This window comes from Patagioenas fasciata, chromosome 2 (genome assembly GCF_037038585.1).
Source record: "Patagioenas fasciata isolate bPatFas1 chromosome 2, bPatFas1.hap1, whole genome shotgun sequence".
NCBI classification, from domain to species: Eukaryota; Metazoa; Chordata; class Aves; order Columbiformes; family Columbidae; genus Patagioenas; species Patagioenas fasciata.
In genome coordinates, this window is record NC_092521.1 from 1,622,401 (window position 1) to 1,646,075 (window position 23,675).

Here is a 23,675-nt window from a genome sequence, read left to right on the forward strand (position 1 = left end):
AGGTCACAATAAGTTCTCCCCAGAGCCTTATGTTCTCCAGGTTGAAAAACCCCAACTCTCTCAGCCTTTCTCCATTTTTATGGCCAAACAATGTCATCCCTGCACCTATCCCGAAAAAACAAAAGGATGGAATCAGCTGGCAGAGTTGTTTTACACATGTAGTGACGCTTTCTCATACAGAAGTTATCAGAAATAGCATCAAAACCCATAAGCTGCATAGAAACACCTTCCAAACCTCCCAGCACCCAAAAGCACCAGTAGAATTATGTAAGTGCAGAGGAGAGTAAACTGTGCATTGTCACACATACAAGAGCAAAACAGATTTTATACGTTTTTCTTGGACAATTCCAATGTGGGGAGGAAAACAAGGTGACATAAAGACATGCGGGGAAAGCGATAACGACAGATGAAAGTGTTTTGACTGTATCCAACTAGCCTCATCGCCATAGGAAACCAGAGAAGATGGAGAATGATGTGGTTTACTTAAATGTTGAGAAAAATAATAATCTGTTGCATAGGAATGCAAACTGATACAAACCAAGTCTTTCCCACTTATTTGAAGAGCCATTTCTCCCTGGCAGAATGAGAACGGAAAAATACTTTCATATTTCACAAGAAAACATTTTTCATGATAACAGCCAAACGTTGCAACAGGGGCCCCGTAAGGTTTTCAAGACTCTACTGCACAAAGCTCCACGCAGCCCAGATCACAGAATCACAGAATCCCAGGATGTCAGGGGTTGAAGGGACCTCAAATCTCATCCAGTGCAACCCCCCCGGAGCAGGAACACCCAGCTGAGGTTCCACAGGAAGGTGTCCAGGCGGGTTTGAATGTCTGCAGAGAAGGAGACTCCACAACCTCCCTGGGCAGCCTGGGCCAGGCTCTGACACCCTCACCCCAACAAGTTGCTTCTCCTCTTGCAGTGGAACCTCCTGTGTTCCAGTTTGCACCCATTGCCCCTTGTCCTGTCACTGGGTGTCACCCAGCAGAGCCTGGCTCCATCCTCCTGACACTGCCCCTTTCCATATTGATCCCCACGAATGAGTCCCCCCTCAGTGTCTTCTTCTGCAGCTCCAGAGCCCCAGCTCCCTCAGCCTTTCCTCACACGGGAGATGCTCCACTCCCTCCAGCATCTTGGTGGCTGCGCTGGACTCTCTCCAGCAGTTCCCTGTCCTTCTGGAACTGAGGGGCCACAACTGGACACAATATCCCAGGTGTGGTCTCCCCAGGGCAGAGCAGAGGGGCAGGAGAACCTCTCTGACCTACTGACCACCCCCTTCTAACCCACCCCAGGTCCCATTGGCTTCCTGGCCACAAGGGCCCAGTGCTGGCTCATGGTCACCCTGCTGTCCCCAGGACCTCCAGGTCCCTTTCCCCTACACTGCTCTCCAACAGCTCATTCCCCAACTTACACTGGAACCTGGGGTTGTTCCTACCCAGATTCCAGACTCTACACTTTCTCGTGTTCTATTTCATTAAATTTTTCCCCACCCAACTCTCCAGCCTGTCCAGGTCTCTGGATGGCAGCACAGCTTCCATTGTCACCACTGCTCCCAGCTTGGTGTCACCAGCAAACTTGCTGACAGTTACTCTATTCCCTCATCCAAATCACTGATGTGTATATTGAATAATAGTGGCGCCAGTACTGACCCCTGAGGCACTGCATTAGATACAGGCCTCAAATGGACCCTGCCCCATTGACCACGATGGTGAATGACCACCCAGATGAATTCATAGAATCATAGAATAGAATCATAAAATGCCCTGAGTTGGAAGGGACCCACAAGGATCATCGAGTCCAGCTCAACGCTGAGTTTGCTTTGAGCAGAGGTTCAGACTGTTCAACCTGAACAGTTTTGAGTCCATAACACCGGGGATGGTCTTGGGAAGGGGAAAAGAGCCACCGTTCAGGTGAACAGGAGCATACAGCAATAGCTGGAGGTGAAGATGATGTTCAAGAAGGAAGGGTTGAGGGTGAGGAACTGTAGAATCATGGAACTGCTTGGGTTGGAAGGGAACTTTGAAGATCATAGAAACAGAGAGTGATAGAACAGTTTGGGTTGGAAGGGACCTCCAAAGGTCAGTGAGTCCAACTGTTAACCCACCCCTGGCACTGCTCCCTGTCCTGAGAACCTCCTGTCCGTCTGTCCAACCCTCCAGGGATGGTGACTCCAGCACTGCCCTGGGCAGCCTGTTCCAATGCCCCACAGCCCTTGGGGGAAGAAATTGTTCCCCAGATCCAACCTCAACCTCCCCTGGTGCAACTTGAGGCCGTTTCCTCTGCTCCTGGCGCTTGTTCCTGGGGAGCAGAGCCCGACCCCCCCTGGCTCCAAGCTCCTTTCAGGCAGTTCAGAGATCAGAAGGTCTCCCCTCAGCTCCTGTTCTCCAGCTGAACCCCCAGGTCCCTCAGCTGCTCCCATCACACTTGTGCTCTTACAATAGAATCACAGATGGGTTTGGGTTGGAGGGACCTTCAAAGCTCACCCAGTGCCACCCCTGGGACATCTTCACCAGCTCAGGTTGCTCAGAGCCCCGTCCAGCCTGGCCTGGGATGTCTCAGGGATGGTTCATCCACCACCTCTCTGGGCAACCTGGGCCATGCCACAAACACAATCTGTGCCTGGGGAGGAGCAGCTGAACCAGCAGCACTGAGCGCTACGGCAAGGTAACAAGCGTTATGTCAACCAGTATTTCCAGAACAATTTCTGGAGCCTTTGGAGCTCTCATACCCTGGTAAACTTCCAGGTCTCTCAGTGTTGTTTTATCCCCAATCTTCTGCAGTGTCATTATGCAACCACATGCAAAACACTTCCTTTTTGTCTCCATTTCCCTCTGCTTTTGGTGGTTTAGCCACTGCGGAAAAAGGTGGGAAGTGTCATAAGATCTGACCGGGCTCATGCCCTGGTCTCTGTCGGCTACATGGCCATGGAAAGCCCGTTCACCCCCGTGCCAAGCCCAGGCATTAAATGCATCCAAATTAATGCAAAATGCCCAGGGACCTATGCTTAATACACCTGTACATCTTCAGGGTGCGTACACAGTTTATAATAATGAACTGCTGAATTATTTCTAGTTACGTCAAGTGGCAGCAAGAGAAGGCAGAGGAAAGCTGAGTGTGCTCGTGACCGTGTTCTATCCACCGCTGTTTCTTCTGTGGCTACAAGGGGATGAAAAGCAACATGCTTGGAAGCAGAAAGTTAAAGTCCAAATGTGTTTTAACCATGGTTTCCTTCCAGGAAAGACAACATAAAGCCAGAGTCGTAGAATCACAGAATCATTTTGATTTGAAAAGACCTTCAAGATCATCGAGTCCAACCGTTAACCCACCCCTGGCACTGCCCCATGTCCCTGAGCACACAGCAATAGCTGGAGGTGAAGATGATGTTCAAGAAGGAAGGGTTGAGGGTGAGGAACTGTAGAATCATGGAATTGCTTGGGTTGGAAGGGAACTTTGAAGATCATAGAAACACAGAGTGATAACACAGTTTGGGTTGGAAGGGACCTTCAAAGGTCATTGAGTCCAACTGTTAACCCACACCTGGCACTGCCTCATGTCCTGAGAACCTCCTGTCCGTCTGTCCAACCCTCCAGGGATGGTGACTCCAGCACTGCCCTGGGCAGCCTGTTCCAATGCCCCACAGCCCTTTCCATGAAGAAATTGTTCCTAATATCCAATCTAAGTCTCCCCTGGTGCAACTTGAGGTCATTTAAGGGACCTATTATAGATCTCTAATAGACTTATTAGGGGATCTCAACATGTGTTAGGGCAGTACGACACCTCTTCTCATTCCCATGTAGCTCTTCAGTTGTTTGATTGCGTTTGACGTTAATTGCGCTTGGCACTGCTTTCTGCAGTGCTCGAGGTTCTCGAGGCACTTCGGTTGACCTACGCAAAGCCAAATCTGCCCGTAGACACTTCAGCACTGAATATACACAAATAAAATGAGACCACCTCATTTCTGGGGTTCCCCCAGCTTTGCCACATCACTCAGGGCACCTCAACCCTCACGGGACCCACTATGCCTTGTCTAAATAGATTCAATCCATGATGTCCATAGGGCACCGAGCTCGGCAGAGGCACGGGCCCAAGCAGATGTTACAGCCAAATTTAGATCTAGCAGGGGAGCCAGCAGAGAAGGGACACGGTGGCAGAAGAAGGTATCTCATGGCCCTCGGTTCGCGTCCATCGCTCTTACTGCTCCTATAACGAAACCACAACACTGCGACGTCCCTGGTACCAGACTCAAGTCTATCTCGTTACCGCAGACACTGCAGGAGGAGAAACTGGGTTAACCAGATCTCAGAGGAAAACAGCCAGCAGCTGCCACTGGAATGAATCTCTTGAAAAGAAGTGATTACATGTGCCACAAATGAAGGCTTAAAACTTATCTCTTAGTCTGAGCTTTAGGACAGCGTAGGCACTCAGATTTCCCTGAACTGGTTTTACCTTTAAAATAGAAATATTACCGCTTGAAGGGTTTTTCTTAGGAAAGTTTTTATTCTCTTTTAGAATTTGTTAATGTAAAGCTTGGGAAAAAAAAAAAAATCTGACCTCCATTCAAAGATTTGCTGATGACACCAAGTTGGGAAGGAGTGTGGAGCTGCTGGAAGGCAGGAGGGCTCTGCAGAGGGATCTGGATGGACTGGAAAAATGGGCCGATTCCAGTGGGATGAAGTTCAACAAGGCCAAGTGGTGGGTCCTGCACTTTGGCCACAACAACCCCCTGCAGCGCTCCAGGCTGGCACAGAGTGGCTGGAGAGCAGTCAGGCAGAAAGGGACCTGGGGGGACTAACGGACCGGAAGCTCAACATGAGCCACCAGTGTGCCCAGGTGGCCAAGAAGGCCAATGGGATCCTGTCCTGTACCAAAAATGGCGTAGTCGGCAGGACAAGGGCAGTGATCCTTCCCTTGTGCTCTGCATTGGGGAGGCCACACCTGGAGTATTGTGTTCAGTTCTGGGCCCCTCAGCTCAGGAAAGAGATTGAAGTGCTGGAGCGGGTCCAGAGAAGAGCAACAAGACTGGGGAAGGGACTTGAACACAAGCCCTATGGGGAGAGGCTGAGGGAGCTGGGCTTGTTCAGTCTGGAGCAGAGGAGGCTTAGAGGTGAGCTCAGCACTCTCTAGAACGACCTGAAGGGCAGTTCTAGCCAGGGGGGATTGGGCTCTTCTCCCAGGCAGTCAGCAATAGGACAAGGGGGCAGGGGCTTCAACTCTGCCAGGGGAAATTGAGGCTGGAGATTAGAAAGCAATTCTGTGCAGAGAGAGTGGTCAGCATTGGAATGGCTGCCCAGGGAGGTGCTGGACTCACCGGCTCTGGAGGTTTGGACTCTCTGAGATTGGACTGCAGTTGGACCAAGGGTTGGACTTGATGATCTCTGAGGTCTTTTCCAACCCAGTCCATCCTGTGATTCTGTCATTTGTCTTTAGTTTCTAGTTCAGATACTCTAGTCTCAATATTCAGACTTGGTTGTCCACCAGGCCAGATGAGCAGAGTGCCATGGACGCTGGACAACCACCAGCTGCAGATCATAGAACCATAGAAGGGTTTGTGTTGGAAGGGACCCTGAAGACCATCTACTTCCAACCCCATGGGAAGGCGCATCTTCAACCTGATCTCGATGCTCAAAGCCCCGTCCAGTGACAAAAAACATCCCACAGAAGCAAAAATGCTTCTCTAGGCCCCTAAGTCCTGCCACCCAGTTTCCAATGAATCCAAGTCCCATTTGTGCCCTTGATTATTCACCACTTGCCTTCGGTCCTCCCAGAATTAAAACAACAGTAGATCATCTTTCCCTGGATCTGCCAGAATCAAAGGTCAACGTGACCCATAATCCACACGTTCACGTTAATAAACCCCATGGTGCCATTCAATCTTTATTCATAATTATTTACCAGCCAATGCGTTGTTTTTCCCCAAACACCGGGTTGCCACAATAATTACTCGGATCTTTCTTTTTACCCTTTTAATACATTGACATGATATTAGTTTTTATCTACACCTTCTGTTCTCCTCAATTTCCAAGACTCACTGAAAAAATGATGGTTTGAAGAGTTATCTGGTCCCAGAAAAGGTTGGACTAGATGCTCTTCTGAGGTCCCTTCCAACCCGAGGTATTCTATGATTTTATTTGCCACAAATTATCAAGTTTTAAATGCACCTAATCTTTACTCTCTGCCTCCATTTTCCAAACAGCACCAGGTTAAATTACATTAGAAGCAGCCTGAGCTCTTCTGCATTTTCTGCATTACCCACAAATACATTCCTTGCATCAAATAACAGCCCCGTTCCGCGGTTAAGAACAAGTTTCGCACACGTTGGCTGCCCGCAAAACGAGCTCCTCATGCTAATTCCTCCCTCTGCCATGTTGATCTCCTGAGTCAGTATCTAATTGATAATTCCGCCCTATCATTTTTCCCTCCTTCCCGATCACTGCGTTTCCCACCACAACCACTGCGGCGATTTTCCTTCCACGTCGGGCTGGTTTTTAAAGCTTTAAAAGCACTTTTTGGTGTGTTTGAACAGAGTCACCCAACTGAAAACAAACCCACCGGTTGGGCTCGTTCGCCAAATACCTGAGCGGCTCTTGATCACCTGCGCTCAAGCAACTACTCATTAACTGATCAGTTCCTGCCTCATTATCCAGCCAGAGGAAGTCATACAGGATTCCCAAGGATTAACAGGGTAATTTAGCTATAATTTAGATATTCGAAGGATAGCGAGGTGCCTTTGGCGCGTCCCCGGGGATGCGGCGTGAAGTTCTTTGCCCGGATAGAATCGGCGTCTTCCGCGGCTCCGGATCCCACGTAAAGCGGCAGTCTCGCAGACAAGCAAATTCTGCGTTAGGAAACCTACTCATCTGTGGATGCCAACTGCCGCAATCAAACCAACCCACCCCCTTTCTTCTCGACATTCATACAAATCTTCTTAAATTCTCTCTTGCAATTCAAGCCGCAACCGCCACCCCCCGGGGGAACGATGGAGGCGATTTAAACTCATTGGGTAAAACCAACAAGTTGCGCTCAATTCCTGAAAGCGGTTTGGGTTATTTTTGGTTCGTTTGTTTGTTTGGAAAGGAGGAGGTTGGGGGATACCCTTCCACCCCCAACAAGCTCTCACTCCCTGTGTTTGTTGTCTCCCATGCTTAGCTCAGCAGGCAGCTCCTAAAACTGGGGAGCAGGGGTGGAGGCAGCATATTTCTGGCTCCCCAGCCTCACCCATGGGGCTAATTAATATTCCTTAAGCACCACACCCCTAATTACAATAAGCTAAGCGAGCGCAGAAGTGCTTTGGTCTCGAAAGTTTGACTTGCATTCTTACATGCCGCGGAATACCCATTAAGCCCGTGTTTTTAATTACGGCGTCAAAAACCTCTTGATTAGAGCACAAAAAGACGTCGGCTCCGAAATGAGAGCACAAAGAAGCTCGTCCCCCTCCAAGTCCCGCAGCGAAGCCGTTCGCCGTGGAAAACATTTCCAGCCAAAGCAAAGGATGGCGCATCCCAGACAGTGACACACACGCTCAGCCCTGCAGTGGAAGAGCTCGGATTCCAGATGAAAGCTCGTCTCATTAGAATAAATTAGGCTAGAGCAGATTTAGCGATGCTACAGAGGACCCGGGGCAGCTCTCTGTGTTACGGGCTGCAATAGAATAGCCGGAGCTGTAAAAGCCCTTTTCTCAGGGGATCATATGCTGGCTTACGTGGCGCGATGCCTCCGGGACCGTCCGTGTGTCCGCGCAGACCGTGGCCCTTGACCGTGTCCGCCGTCTGCGCGGGACAGACGTGGGACGGGAACAGAGCCGGCTCTGTTCTGCCGAGCACTTTCAAGCACGGTCGCGGCAAGCGGGGATGGAAAAGAGGAATAAAAGGCAAGGCTGTACCCCTGCCAGGGAATGCTTGCTCTCAATAATAGTCCTTAAACTACTTCTTAAGCTCGGCTTTGCCGTCAATAGTTTTATATAGGAGTCGGCCACGCAAGTGCAAGTATTTAATGGGGAGCAAGGCGTACGCAGGAGTATTTGACATTGTTACTTTACTTTTAAGGACAAAAAAACAATCTGTGAGCTTAATCAAAATACAAAAAATAAAATAAACCCCACAGAAACTAGATAATCAGCAACAGCAGGCAACTTTTGCTCTGCAAGAGCTTAAGCGTGGCAGTAAAGCTCAGTCCAGAAGCCCATCAGCCTCCACTGTCAAAACTGCTGACAGATCTCCATCTGCCCAGGAAAAGAGAATCTGGGCGTCCCCTCCCTCCGTCGTCCCCGCTGTCCCCAAGGTTTTACAGCTTGGTTGTTGACAGCTTCAAAGAGGGGAGCCCGTGAACGACAGCTCGCTCGTGCTACAAGCAGCATGGGCACCAGGTAGCCTTTCATCATAGAATGGTTTGGGTTGGAAAGGACCTTCAAAGGTCACCCAGTCCCATGAGCAGGGACATCGTCACCAGCTCAGGTTGCTCAGATCCCCGTTCAGCCTGGGATGTTTCATCCACCACCTCTCTGGGCAACCTGGGCCAGTATTTTACCACCGTCACCATAAAACATTTCTTCCTTAAGTCCAGCCTGAATCTCATCTCTTTTAGTTTAAAACCACTATCAAGAGCAGACGAGTTGCAATCGGTTGTTTTATTATTATCTAAGTTTTCACACCCAGAAGCGTGACCGAGCCCAGCGACCGCTCGCGTTTCAAACCTGCTCTGTGCCGGCGGCGACGTTACGGCTGTTGTATCTATAAGCCCCATGCCCACCTCCTTTCACCGAGACGTCCCGTCATGTCTTCATCTGCCATCTCGCAGCATCCCTCCGGGCTGAGCGGGACACGGGTCTTCAGGGCCACCTTCTTCTTCCTTTGGCTTGACGACGCATCCACCCAAAGGGTCTAATTCGGGGCGTTTTGGAGACGGGCCGGGAAACAAGTCGTCGCATGTCCCAGCGAGGAGATGGAGTGGGCAGGGTGTCTCCAGAGGGCCTGGCACAGATCCCTCCCCTCCGGAGCCGTGTGGGTGCCGGCTCTGCCCTCTCCCAATCCAACCTCCCCCGGGCTTTTGCAACAAGAAAGAACCACAGAGAAGCTGTTGGCTGGAGCCAGACGGCTCTTTCAGAAGCGCTTAATTAGTTGGGCTCCTAAATACGTGACGATGCTTAGACGGGGAAACAAGGGGTTGCTTTTTTTTTTGTGTTCGGACTTCTATTTTTTTCTTTCTTTTCGATTTTTTTTTTCAGAAAGTTTGCAGTTTATCCCCTTCACAGCCCATTCACAACAACTGCTGTGAGAACCCAAACGGACTAATTATAAAGAGGAGGGGAGCGCCCCGCAGCAACGTGAATGATTTGCAGTGCGCTTCCAGAGGCCCCGTCCCAATGCTTTAAGACAACAGGACCTGCTTCAGATCTGCCTTATGTCAGAAAAATAATGAATATATATATATAATAAATAACTAAATAAATACAATTACAAAGAAAAGAGGGACGCCTGACCTCGCCATATATCCAATTTGCACTCGCAGCTGCAGCAGATGGCTTGCAAAGGGGATGGAAAATAGGCCCAGATTCTAAAGGAAAGAGAATAAGAGACCTGACACGAGAATAGGTCCCTCTGCCAAGCCAGAAGCTGCAGCTCCACACAAGGCAAAACCCCATTTTGCACGAGCAAAAGCAAATTTGGAGGAGATTTAAACACCTTGTGATGAATCTTGTAATCGACACAGGATCTGGGCTTTAAATCCTACATATTTAATATCTCAGGCAAGAGATGACACTGTATAATGCATTTTTAATGCTCTTCTCATCGACTTCACCTTCCGCCTAAAAAAACTTCCCGAGTAACAATTTATCCTGAGTAGTTTGATCTCCAAGCAAAATCACAATAGGGGGGAGATTCTGAGTGTGATGGTTCCCCCAGCTCGAAGGGCCCATTTCATAAACAAGTTATTTTCTCCTGATTACGTTAAAGCTGCTGAAAGAGGCTCATTTATTCTTTCAGGTCATTATGGGGTTGGACACCCTGGCAGCCACTCTTTAAAACCACAGCTTTATTATTTCTCCCCCTTCCCACTCAAGGACATCCCTCCATCTGACCTCACCTGCCCTCTGTCCTCGTTAGACTTAACGATGCCCACCAACCTGTTGTCATTCAACCGCTTCCTCCTCCTAAATTAAAGCTACTTTAGTAATTATTTTACTGTTGTGACAGGACAAGGGGTGATGGGTTTGGACTGAGAGGGGAGATTTGGATGAGACAGAAGGAAGAAATGGGTGATGATGAGGGTGGTGGGAGCCTGGCCCAGGTTGCCCAGAGAGGTGGGAGATGCCCCATCCCTGGAGACATTCAAGACCAGATCTGGGTGAAGATGTCCCTGGGTTGGACTAGATGGTCTTTAAGGTCCCTTCCAACCCAAATCACTCTGATTATCCACACACCACCATCCCATAAGCTCAGTCTTAAAGAGAAGCTTAGGAGCTCTTCTGAGCCTAAAGTTTGATATGGTGGTGACACTCCAGTCTTGCTGGTTTTTCCACTGCGATCGGGTAAAAAAACCCCGACCCAAGAGCGGTGGCACAACAATTACAGCCTTTTGGTTTATTTCCTCCTACGGGAAGCATCAGGGGGCATTTTTAATAGCCTAAAATACCAGGAGGTAAGTTTATCTGGCTTTACACAGCACCCATTATTTCCTTCACACCATATCTCAGATCCTGCAGCTTCTCCTGCATTGCAGAATTCAGGAATTCAGTTTACTTTGCCAGGTTTTGCCGAGATTTATTTCAATTGGGTTCAAATTAGGCCAAACGACTTATTACCACTTAAAGAGGAGTCTCAAACCACTCGAAACCACTATTGCGCTTCCAGTTGTCTTCAACTCACCCGGCAACTCGAAGAAAGTCGCTCTGAATTACGGCTCCATTTCCCAAACGGCACAACTGGGAATACTCTGACCTACTTGGCAGGAGTGTGGGGAGCTTGTGCTGGTTCTCCTATGTTTTATTTTTTGTTTAATCTTTTAAATGATTTAAGGCAACCCAAATGCAAAGCACTGGAGAGATGGGAATTCCACCAAGTCATTAACAGAGCACCAGCGGGAGAGCTTGAAAGCTACTTATCAATATTCTTTTTTCTGTAATCCAAATCAATTTGCCAAAAAAATAATCAAACAAACTTTATATCATGCTTTGACAGTTGCCAAAGAGGTTTATAGATGAGGAGAGGGCTCTGAATGAAAGGGGCGACTGCAACCAGCGGCAAAGGTAGGATGAATATTTACTGGACACCGTGGCACAGACGTAGAGGAAAGCGGTTGATGAAGGTCATGGATCCTGAATTTAATCGTGCTGGGAAATGCAAATGGAGCCTCGTGCAACTCTACTCATCATCAGCTTCCACATCTCTAACTAGCTCAAGTGTCCAGACACCTTCAAGTGTGATAAATACAGATTGTACCTTCATGGAGCTACCAGAAAAAGTACATGGGTGCAGCAGACTGCCCCAGGGCAAGAGAAGAAGGCAATTCTGGTGGATGTTCCTCTGAGGTCTTTCCTAAACCACTAAGGGGAAGCAAGGTCAAAAAGAAGGAGAAGGAGAAGAAGAAGGAGGAGGAGAAGGAGAAGGAGGAGGAGGAGATGGAGGAGGAGGAGATGGAGAAGGAGGAGATGGAGGAGGAGGAGATGGAGAAGGAGGAGATGGAGGAGGAGGAGGAGGAGAGGCAGGAGAAGGAGGAGGAGGAGAGGGAGGAGAGGGAGGAGAAGGAGGAGGAGGAGAGGGAGGAGAGGGAGGAGAAGGAGGAGGAGGAGAGGGAGGAGAAGGAGGGGGAGGAGAGGGAGGAGAGGGAGGAGAAGGAGGAGGAGGAAGAGGAGGAGAGGGAGGAGGAGGAGGAGGAGGAGGAGGAGGAGAGGGAGGAGAAGGAGGAGGAGGAGGGGGAGGAGGAGAAGCAGGAGGAGAAGGAGAAGGAGGGGGAGGAGAAGGAGGAGGAGAAGGAGGAGAAGGAGGAGGAGGAGGCGGAGGAGGAGATGGAGAAGAAGGAGGAGGAGGAGATGGAGAAGGAGGAGGAGGAGAAGGAGAAGGAGAAGGAGAAAGAGGAGGGAGGATTTTCAGTTGGAAGGGACCCACAATGATCTCCTAGTTGAAATAAATCACAACTAAAGAGTAGCAGGGAATTTGTGCAAGGTGAAGCCTGTTTCTGCCAAAACATTGTAGGACTTCATGAGGGTGTTGTGCTCTTTAATCCAAAGCAGAGCTACGCTCGCTCACCCACTGCACAGAGATTCAGTTTTACTACGTGTCATCCGCCACCGAAGGCAGTGGCCACGGCTCACAGGGTGTTATCGCTACCTCTGCCGCTCGTCCCACGCAACGGGATGCTTGAACCCTCCGCCGGCCGCGTCAAAGGGCTTCTCTGCCTTTGGAAAAAGGGCCGTTTGTTCCCACATTGCGATGGCATTCGGCTTCAGGGCTGGGCCCTCTCCGCAGGGACGGGGCAGACAAAGGCTGAGCGAGGCTCCCAGCTCGTCGCCGATGCCCACGTAACGACGTTACAGACCGACCTTGTTCTGGAGACGGGCGGCAAGTTCGCTCTCTCGTGACTTGGGAAGTTGGCCGCGTTGAACATCTGATGTTCAACTTTCAGGGGGTAAAATAAGAAAAGGCAAGTGGGAGGATTTCAGGCATCCAGCTCCGACTCATGTTCAACCTTCTCCATCCTTCTAGAAAATACGAAAGCTCTGGGGACAAGGAGTCTCACCATAGGTTTGTCAACACCTACTGCAACGGATTTCATCCTCTACCAGTACCTACTAAATTCTGAAGAATAATGGGCCCATTAAATTTCATTTGGAGAGAGCTTTACTGCCTGAGCTTCACTCAGAAGAGGTTCTGTATTTTTTTGCCACAGTTTATTCACCTGTAAAATAACAATATCCCCTGCGGCATAGAAGACCATGACAGTCATAAAATCCTCTAGCTGAGGGTCAGAAAAATGGTCCAGAGTCTATTTGTGCTGAAGAGTTGAATGAAAGAGCATCATAGCTAAGGGTTGAGGTGCCTTGAGTGATGTGGCAATGCTGGGGGAATCCCAGAAATGAGGTGATCTCATTTTATTTGAGTATGTTGAGCGCTGAGTTCTCTAACAGGTCATTCCCCAACATCCCCACGTCTTCACGGGGCCCGGGATGAGCTACAGTGTTCACCCAGAGTTTTGGTCACTTGGGGAGCCGAAGGATGGGTAACAACTCTGGCCCTTTGCAGGTTGAATTGGACCAGGGACTTGGCCACTAATCCGCAGTGGAGTTTTGCCAAGTTGAGCACACGTTGCCTTCCAGCTCCTTGACCCATTTCCAGCCCCGCCAGGACTGCTGCTGTCTCCCCTTTCCACTTCCCTCAATAAACACGCTGTTCTTTGAGGGATTTGTTTGTTTTTTAATAGAGTCATTTTCCGAGCAGCGTTCTACCACCTTAAATTCAGCTGACAAACTCCAAACTCCCTGACATCTCTGTAATTAGCTGCAGACAGCTGACTTACACTTTGACGAAGGGTGCTATATTTGCTCGGAACGGCTGCGTTCTGCATCGCTCTTTAGCATTATTCAAGTACCATCCTTCACCCCAAAAGGTGGCGAAGCCACCAAAACCATTCCACGTTGGGCAGGACGGGGTCAGCACTTTGCAATTTCCTGATGTTTTATTTCATCTCTCCGAACACACGCAAGCAAAAGACAACAGGATTCAAATCCCTCCCTAACCGTTTGCCGTTCTCACGCCAAGGACTGCGCTGCATGATTAGTTTGCTGGAGAAAAGCAGTTTCCCAGTAGGTATTTGATTGCAACGAGTCAGATTCTCCAGGGAGAAGACCCTTGTTTAAGCACCTCTGTTTATCCCCATTGCGTTGATTGCTCCCTCCCTTCCCATCACAATTAAGAGATATTGCATCATTTATATGACCTACTTGCATGCCAAAGCTGGATCGCAGTATTAATAGCTGTATCTCAATATTAATAGCTGCATGCTGCTAGCAACTGGCCCTGACCTTGTTTTTATAGATAACCAGCATGGGGTCACTTCTTTGCGCCCCCCACCATGTGAATGTGACAGCATCAGCAAAGGGAGGGATGTGGTAGGATCATGGAATGGTTCGGTTTGGAACGGACATTTGAAGGTCATCCAGTGCCACCCGTGCCATGAGCAGGGACATCTTCACCAGCTCAGGTTGCTCAGAGCCCCGTCCAGCCTGGCCTGGGATGTCTCAGGGATGGTTCATCCACCACCTCTCTGGGCAACCTGGGCCAGGCTCTCATCACCCTCACTGTAAAATTTCTTCCTAATATCCAGCCTTAATCTCCCCTCTTTTAGCTTAAAACCATCACCCCTTGTCCTATCGCAACAGGTCCTGCTCAAAAGTCTGTCCCCATCTTTCTTATCGACCATTTTAAGTACGGAAAGGTCGCACTAAGGTCTTCCCGGAGCTTCTCCTCCCCAGGCTGAACCCCCAACTGTCTCAGCCTTTCTCCTCAGAGCTGTTCAGCCTCGGCCCATTCCCGTGTCCCTCCTCTGTCCCGCTCCAACAGCTCCATGTCTGCCTGGTGCTGGGACCCCAAGGCTGGACACAGAGCTCAGAAGAGGTCAAGATATCGGAGCAGAATCCCATCCCTCAACCTGCTGGCCATGGTCCTTTTGATGCAAATGCTCTACCCTATCGCCCGGATAACAGCAGATAACACCTGGACCTCCATCTTCCCAGCATATATCACTAATAAATCAAACACCAGGAACCTCAGTGCTTGGTATTACTTGCAGAAGCAACACAAGGCCAAGAACATCCATAAATCGAAAGTCTAGTGTTTTATTTCTATCAATACTTACTGACTAAATGTTCCGTCACGATGCCAAGCCACTTAACTGCGGACTAAAATATTTAAGCGCAGCTGAGTCTGCACCTGAATCCTCACGACCTTCCTCCCATCTCTCCATTCATTTAGATCACTTCAGAGTATTTCATCCTTCTGCTTGATTGCCAGAGGAGATATTTGCTGTGTAACACGTGCTTTCGAATCCAAAGCACTGAGTGCAGATTTGGGTCAGAGATACATGAAACATCCATCAGCTCTCCAGGTACAGCCATTACCCAGCTGGCCAGCAGCCATAGGAGTAACAAGAATCCTCTTCCCATACGCAAACATAGGCTACTACTGGGAAGGTCCACCAGAAATCATAGATTAATAGGAAAACTAAAAGAAAACCAGGAAAAACAACCACTGGGTATCAGAGATTCATCCCCACTTGCAAAATGCCAACTGTGAAAGATTTGACTTGCTGTGGCACAAGTTTTCCCATTCCGACTATGTCACTCATAGAATCATTGAATGGTTTGGGTTGGAAGGGACATGTGAAGGCCCATCACCTCTCTAGGCCACTCGGTGGATGAAAGAAAGGGTTGGAATGATTTCAAAATCTTTTATGTAATGATCTTAATGAAAATAACAAACGTTCTCAAGAGTATCCAAAGATTCAATCAACTTTTTTGAGACCACAGAATCACAGAATCCCAGGATGTCAGGGGTTGAAGGTCCTGGAAAGCTCATTCAGTGCAACCCCCCCGGAGCAGGAACACCCAGCTGAGGTTCCACAGGAAGGGGTCCAGGCGGGTTTGAATGGCTGCAGAGAAGGAGACTCCACAACCTCCCTGGGCAGCCTGGGCCAGGCTCTGACACCCTCACCCCCAACAAGTTGCTTCTCCTCTTGCAGTGGAACCTCCTGTGTTCCAGTTTGCACCCATTGCCCCTTGTCCTGTCACTGGGTGTCACCCAGCAGAGCCTGGCTCCATCCTCCTGACACTGCCCCTTTCCATATTGATCCCCAGGAATGAGTCCCCCCTCAGTCTCCTCTTCTCCAGCTCCAGAGCCCCAGCTCCCTCAGCCTTTCCTCACACGGGAGATGCTCCACTCCCTCCAGCATCTTGGTGGCTGCGCTGGACTCTCTCCAGCAGTTCCCTGTCCTTCTGGAGCTGAGGGGCCACAACTGGACACAATATTCCAGGTGTGGTCTCCCCAGGGCAGAGCAGAGGGGCAGGAGAACCTCTCTGACCTACTGACCACCCCCTTCTAACCCACCCCAGGTCCCATTGGCTTCCTGGCCACAAGGGCCCAGTGCTGGCTCATGGTCACCCTGCTGTCCCCAGGACCCCCAGGTCCCTTTCCCCTACACTGCTCTCTAATAGGTCATTCCCCAACTTACACTGGAACCTGGGGATGTTCCTGCCCAGATTCCAGACTCTACACTTTCTCGTGTTCTATTTCATTAAATTTTTCCCCGCCCAGCTCTCCAGCCTGTCCAGGTCTCTGATGGCAGCACAGCTTCCAGTGTCACCACTCCTTCCAGCCTGGTGTCACCAGCAAACTTGCTGACAGTCACTCTGTTCCCAGGGGTTTTTAAAAAGCTTGAAAATCCTCCCTAGCAACAGAGCCCATGAGTTTTCCTGATTTATTCAGCACACCTTCAAGGGATTTTGTTCTTCAACCAGCTTATGTCCTTCCTCTAGCACGTTTGAACTCAACAGTTTGAAAAGCGAGAGCTGTTGGGAACACCTTCTTCCTTTTCCCATAATATTTACAGTGCAGGACTGGAAGCGGGAGAGGTCAGAAAGCACCGGGCCACCCACATTGAGATTATTTTATTCACGGTATTTACATGACATACTTCAAATTTTGGTGGTTGTGAAGCATTTTTCCCTGCAGAAGCTTTTGGAAAAGGTGTATTTACCAATGATGTAGCCCCTGAAGTAAATAATCCTTTATTAACACCCACAACAGCATGGGTGAGCGTATCTTTTAAGTTTTATTATGCAAAAATTCATCATACTCTAATACCACAGGGCTTAGGTCCTTCAGAGTTTACCAGTTCCATATTTTTATTTCCAATTTAGCGATAGGAATTAAACATATATGAGTGGGAAGAAATCAAAAGGACAAAGAGTTGAAAGAAACCGGGTTTTAGATGAACCCAAGCAGTAACTCAGCACTAATTCTGAGGAACCCAAAGCTTCTTCTGCAAGTCGGGGCGACTTTATAGAATCACAGGATAGTTTGGGTTGGAAGGGACCTTGTCCAACCCCCCTTGCACTGAACAGGGACCTTCTGCAGTAAAACAAGCCCAGCCCAGCCATCTTGCTATCACATTATAATTATTTATATCGTTATGTTGCGAATACACATGTGGCCCTTCTTTAAAAATGTATTTTAAATGGGTTTGCTGTTTCTAGATGCTAAGGAAGCTCTGGTTTTGTTGGATGGTACAAAGAGGGGGGGAATAGCACACAGCCCACACGCTTCAGTGCGACAGAACAGCATCTACTGCAGAATAATGACACGGATGGCAGGTTTAATATTGAGGGGAGATGGTTCCCCTCTAGATTAACAACGCCAGGAGGAAGCTCTGACCCCACATTAGCCAAGTAAGATTTCCTAAAGAAGGGACTGTTCTTGGGAAAACTGGGTGCTCTGGGTTGTCCCACCCTCTGCTCCTCTCTCGTGAGATCCCACTTGGAGTCTTGTGTCCAGCTTTGGGATTCCCAACATAAGAAGGACATAGAGCGAGTCCAGAGGAGGCCAAAAGATGATCAGAGGGTTGGAGCATGTCCGCTATGAGGATGGGGTTCAGCATGGAGAAGGTTCTGGGAGACCTTATAGCAGCCTCCAGTACCTAAATAGGACCTACAAGAAAGTTAGAGAGGGCCTTTCTACAAGGGCATGTAGGACAAAGAGTGATGGCTTTAAACTGAAAGAGGGTAAATTTAGATTCAATATAAGGAAGAAATTCTTCCCCATGAGGGTAGTGAGGTCCTGGAACAGAGAAGCTGTGGATGCCCCATCCCTGGAAGGGTTCAAGACCAAGTTGGATGGGGCTTGGAGCAACCTGATCTGGGTGAAGATGTCCCTGCCCATGGGGTTGGACTGGATGAGTTTTAAGTTTCCTTCCAACCCAAACCATTCTATGATTCTATAACATCAGCATTCAAAGAAAACACAGAATCACACAATCAACTGGGTTGGAGAAGACCTCAGACCTCATCAAGTCCAACCCTTGGTCCAACTCCACTCCATTGACCAGATCATGGCACTAAGTGCCATGGCCAATCTCAGTTTAAAAACCTCCAGGGCCGGTGAGTCCAGCACCTCCCTGGGCAGCCATTCCAATGGCTGACCACTCTCTCTGCACAGAATTGCTTTCGAATCTCCAGCCTCAATTTCCCCTGGCAGAGTTGAAGCCCATGCCCCCTTGTCCTATTGCTGAGTGCCTGGGAGAAGAGCCCAATCCCCCCTGGCTAGAACTGCCCTTCAGGTCGTTCTAGAGAGTGCTGAGCTCACCTCTAAGCCTCCTCTGCTCCAGACTGAACAAGCCCAGCTCCCTCAGCCTCTCCCCATAGGGCTTGTGTTCAAGTCCCTTCCCCAGTCTTGTTGCTCTTCTCTGGACCCGCTCCAGCACTTCAATCTCTTTCCTGAGCCGAGGGGCCCAGAACTGAACACAACACTCCAGGTGTGGCCTCCCCAATGCAGAGCACAGGGGAAGGATCACTGCCCTTGTCCTGCTGACCACGCTACTTTTGATACAGGACAGGACCACCCAGCAACCGAAGCAAAAAGGCAGGAAAACCTCCTTAGCGGCACTTCTGACCCCAAACCTCCAGTTGCCAGCTGCAGCTCCTCTGCTATTCCAACAGGTCCTGATGCTGCTGGGGATTCAAATCTCTACAGAGCGTTCGTGTTACCCTGATTTCTTGGTCTGGAAGGGCAATTACAGGCATCCTGCAAACACCTCATCCTTAAGCGAACTCGCCTTCAGCTTTGGCTTCCCGCAGAGCCCAGTGGGCGCCTCTCCGAGAGCGCAGCAACCAGCGGAGGAGCCGCTCGGATCACACTGTGCCAGCAACGTCGAGACGTAGACAAGCGTTCAGTAAAAACAAAACAAATCAAACAGCAAGCTGATGCCATCGAGCTATTGACTGCTCAACGCCATCCGAGGCCAGGAATACAAAATGGAAGTGCCGGGGTGAGATCTCAGCCCCCGTGCACGCAGGTGATTATCAAACCCAAAGCTGTCAGACAGGAACCAAGTCCTGGTTCCTGCCTTAACAAGGCAGGGAGGGCTCAATCAACCCCGACTCATTTTCTAGTGGCTCAGCAGGTCATTACTAGTCCCGGTAAAGAAGTGTGGCAGTTTGAGCACTGCAGTAAAGCCACAGACTTGTTTTGATGCAATAAATCCCTTGAAAGAAAGAAAGAAAAAATAACTTTGGCTGGGAACTAATGTTCTTTGATAAGAATCAGCGTGGGAACTGGAAGCTCCAGTAACAACTAGTCGAGGTCTATTTATACAAGACATCCGTGCCAGAGATCTATAGGAGAACTGACATCTGCAAGTATGCGTGGAGAAAATCTCCACTAATACACTCGTTTCAATACACGAGAAACTGGAAAATACAGTTTCAGCAGCTTCATGAACCTCTGTCTAGAAAGTGTTATCTCATACAATGATTTTAGCATTGAACTATGGCTTTTGGATTATAACATCTCTGTGACGAGGAAGTTAATATCTGATTATTTGGAAAGAGGATGAGTTTTGCAGCCAAGTCCAGGTCTTGCACTGGGCGTTGGGCCAAGGCTTTGCCATGGGCTTGGGTGAACTCCAGGCACTCGCTACTTCATCTTCATTTCCACACCTGTAAAGCGATGACCCATCACCCTTCAGACACTGGAAACGCAGCTGATCATGCCTTTCAAATTAAAACCAAAGGCATAATATGAATTATCAGCAGCCAAAGGTCAGAACTCTCGTAGTTGGCTCATTTAGGAGACAGAAAACCAGTAAGCGAGGGGATAAGCGTCTTCGACTCAGCTGATTAGGCACAAGTTTGTAGGTTGATAATTAAAAAGAAAAAGCAGGGACAGGTTTGAGTTGCTACATGGAGGAGTTGGGAGCTTCGAAACCTTGATTTTGCTGTGACCGTGGAACCGGAGTGAGAAATCCTCAAGGCCTTTCCAGCTGGCACATGAAGGACTACGGCCTTTAAGCTTGTGTCAAGTTGTTCTCAGCTCAAACCGTGGCTTTATGCTGCTGCATCTTTAATGCCACAGGGACGACCTGTGCTGCTGTCCTACACACCATCACGGAGTTTTCCGAAACGAGAAAAGCCACCCAGAAACTCCATCCAGTTGGACAAGCCCCAAGAATTGCCTCTAGAGTCTTGCCTTGGACCCTAGAGAATGGTCGGCTGCTTTGCTGAGGCTTCCTTTCAGGCAGAAAGGAACCTGGGGGAACTAATGGACAGGAAGCTCAACATGAGCCAACAGTGTGCCCAGGTGGCCAAGAAGGCCAATGGTACCCTGTCCTGTACCAAAAGTAGCGTGGTCAGCAGGAGCAGGGCAGTGATCCTTCCCCTGTGCTCTGCATTGGGGAGGCCACGCCTGGAGTATTGTGTTCAGTTCTGGGCCCCTCAGCTCAGGAAAGAGATTGAAGTGCTGGAGCGGGTCCAGAGAAGAGCAACAAGACTGGGGAAGGAACACAAACCCTATGGGGAGAGGCTGAGGGAGCTGGGCTTGTTCAGTCTGGAGCAGAGGAGGCTTAGAGGTGAGCTCAGCACTCTCTAGAACGACCTGAAGGGCAGTTCTAGCCAGGGGGGATTGGGCTCTTCTCCCAGGCAGTCAGCAATAGGACAAGGGGGCATGGGCTTCAACTCTGCCAAGGGAAATTGAGGCTGGAGATTCGAAAGCAATTCTGTGCAGAGAGAGTGGTCAGGGATTGGAATGGCTGCCCAGGGAGGTGCTGGACTCACCGGCCATGGAGGTTTTTAAACTGAGATTGGCCATGGCACTTAGTGCCATGATCTGGTCAATGGGCTGGAGTTGGACCAAGGGTTGGACTGGATGATCTCTGAGGTCTTTTCCAACCCAGTCCATTCTGTGATTCCTCTGCCCACACCAACCCCTTTCTCCATCATTTCTTCTTCCTTCAGGTAGATTTACCAAGTCAAGCATCCCAGAAAATGCAGTAACGACAATTGTGTTAATCATTTAGCTTAGTTTATCTCTGCTTTTTTGATCCTCTCTGTTCAAGCCATGAGCTCTTCAGAGCAGGAACCATCTCCTGATATACAATGATGTCCTAGATGTGCTACACTGAACTCTGCATCCATCACCAACACAGTTAACAGCAACCACCTTCCGCTGCGGCTCTTTGAATGTCATGAATAATAATTCAGATCATTCCTGAGGCAGACAATAGTATTCCAGCTCTACCACCTGCAGCTCCACAATGTATTTCATTAGCAACTCCAAACATCACCTGCCTCTGAGCCAATGGCTTTATTGTCAGTGCTCGCTTCACATCCCCGCTTGGAGCCGAGCGTGCGTCAGGACGATGCTCAAAGGGGTTATTCAGTGCTAATCTTTTCCCTTTTAGAAGCAGATCACCTCAAATTGAGATACTGGACCAGATGAGACAGTCACCCACTGAAGAGCTGAGAGAATTGGGGGTGTTCAGCCTAGAGAAGGCTCTGGGGGGACCTTAGTGCGGCCTTTCCATACTTGAAAGGGGGGGATGGACTTTTTAATGAGGCCTGTTGTGATAGGACAAGGGGTGATGGTTTTATACTAAAGAAAGGAGATTCAGATGAGATATAAGGAATTTTTGCAGTGAGGGTGGTGAGGCTGGCCCAGGTTCCCAGAGAGGTGGTGGATGAACCATCCCTGAGACATCCCAGGCCAGGCTGGATGGGGCTCTGAGCAACCTGAGCTGGTGAAGATGTCCCTGCTCATGGCAGGGGTGGCACTGGGTGAGCTTCCAAGGTCCCTTCCAACCCAAACCATCCTGTGATTCTACAAGTGACTCTTGGTACGCGGAATCTTTTGGGAACCCCTGGAGTTCAGCACCAGGTTTCAAGTACGAGAGTGCCAAGCTAGTCTAGAAATGGAGAAATTCTCTACACAAATCAAAAAGACTCTTATAAACTGCAAAGGCGAAGTGTAACAACCACAGCCATTGTTTCTGAACACCTTTAGGTTCTTTTCTACTGAAAAGCGGGCAGAAAAAATAGCTTTCACTCCATCTGAATTTTAGGTATATTTGACAAGAGCTCTATACTGTCATAAATCAATCCCAGCTACTAATGATTCATCCTGCTATCCAGTAGCTGCGTCTTTGATGTTCTGTTATTCCCTATAAGCCTCAGCACTCTTCTTCTGAGAAGCCGTCACTTTTTGATCAACAGAAACATCAGAGGCGAGATCCCGTGCTGCTGGGCACAGAAACACCCTCAGCTCTAAAACAAGAGTCGTGTCTTCTAAGCCAAAAACATGTTGAAAGTCCTAGATAATTTGAGAAGTCTCCAGGATCAGGTAGGTGTTGAAAAGAAGAAAAGGAGCTTCAGATTCCTACTCTGCATTTAGGTTTTAAGTAAAATCGTATTTTAGGCATATTTTGATTTGGTGTTTTGGCCAGGGATGAGAAGACTGAGGAATCAGAGCACTTAGATCCAGGTTTGCTTTATTAACTTGATTGATAATTCTCCTGAGCGAGGCTGGATTGAGCAGCTCCATCGTATCCATTGCTGTTTATTTCCCTGGTATTAATTCAAAAACGCTTCTTCCACTCTACCCCGATGCTGTGAACGGCAACGGAGCTCCAAGGAATTAACAGGAAATGGGGTTTGGATCGCATAATAAAATTCAAATAATCAAATGCAAGTTATGCACCAACATTGATTGTGAACTCAACATTACCCCAGACGTTCCTAAGCAATCGCTGTTTCAGTGCTGCAGCGTTTTCGTCCTTGCAACAGGAAAAGAAGCTCCTGCAGATTCATCCTGCGGATGAAACGCTGCTCCTCGTGTCCTTACCGTGATATTAATGATGATCTGTTACCCTCTATGTTCCTGGCACTGAAAAAAGGACCTCGAATATCTCCGTGCAGCCAATGAGATCGTATCCAGGTCTCAAAACAGGCAAATAAAAGTAGTTGTGAGAGCAACAAAACCCTACAGGACCCAAATTTGGCTGTTGAGATGAGCGACCTCTCCACCTCACAATCTACCCCAGGAAATGACGCGGCCGTTCTCGGATAACACAGTATTTCCAATGTAAAGGCACAACCAAGGTGAATAGCGTCCTCACATTTCCACTCTAGCAGATATTCAGCAGCTGTACCTCCTATAAAACAAGGACAGGACCATCCTGTGAGGGAAGGTTGGAAGAAAACCAAGCTAGCGTGCGTTGATGCCACCATCATGTATGCTCATGATACCCTACTGTGGTCTTTGGACCAAGAGGAGGAAAAACTGCCACCAGATGTGCAAGCAGGAAGAAGAGACCACAAGACAAGCTTAAATCAACTTAAACATTTACAAAATTCCTTAGGAAGACTCCTAAAAAGTCCCTTTTCATTTCCAGGTAACTTCAAGTGTCAGAAATGGACCTTCTGAGCACCTTAACCATGGAGAAGCAGCAATCAAAGATATAGATACATCTATATCAGCTGATATACTCCATATTTTTCCAACCCATCTTCCTGGCTCGCGCAGATCCTGAAGGTCACCCCGGCTCGGTGTATTCTGGAAACCATTAACTCAAGTATCCACGTGGCCTCTCAAGTATCTTCATGTTCTTCACAGAAACAGAAACAAGAAATATGACTAAGAA

General features: G+C 48.8%; 1 protein-coding gene across 5 annotated transcripts in view; it reads right to left on the reverse strand.

Moving 5' to 3' along the window:
• The window catches only part of ARHGAP39 (Rho GTPase activating protein 39), a 154,099-nt gene that overhangs the window by 87,909 nt on the left and 42,515 nt on the right, over nt 1–23,675 (reverse strand). For 2 of the 5 annotated variants that reach the window (XR_011737326.1, XM_071803731.1), the window contains exon 1: nt 8,748–8,980. The exons of 1 other annotated variant lie outside the window; for it this stretch is intronic. Coding sequence is in view for 3 of the 4 variants with exons in the window: in XM_071803731.1 (XP_071659832.1) it covers nt 8,748–8,788 (41 nt within the window). In the remaining variant the exon portion in view is untranslated. Of the gene's footprint in view, nt 1–8,747; nt 8,984–23,675 lie in introns of those variants that run through there. 2 more of the 5 variants (XM_071803732.1, XM_071803733.1) reach the window with 2 other exon arrangements.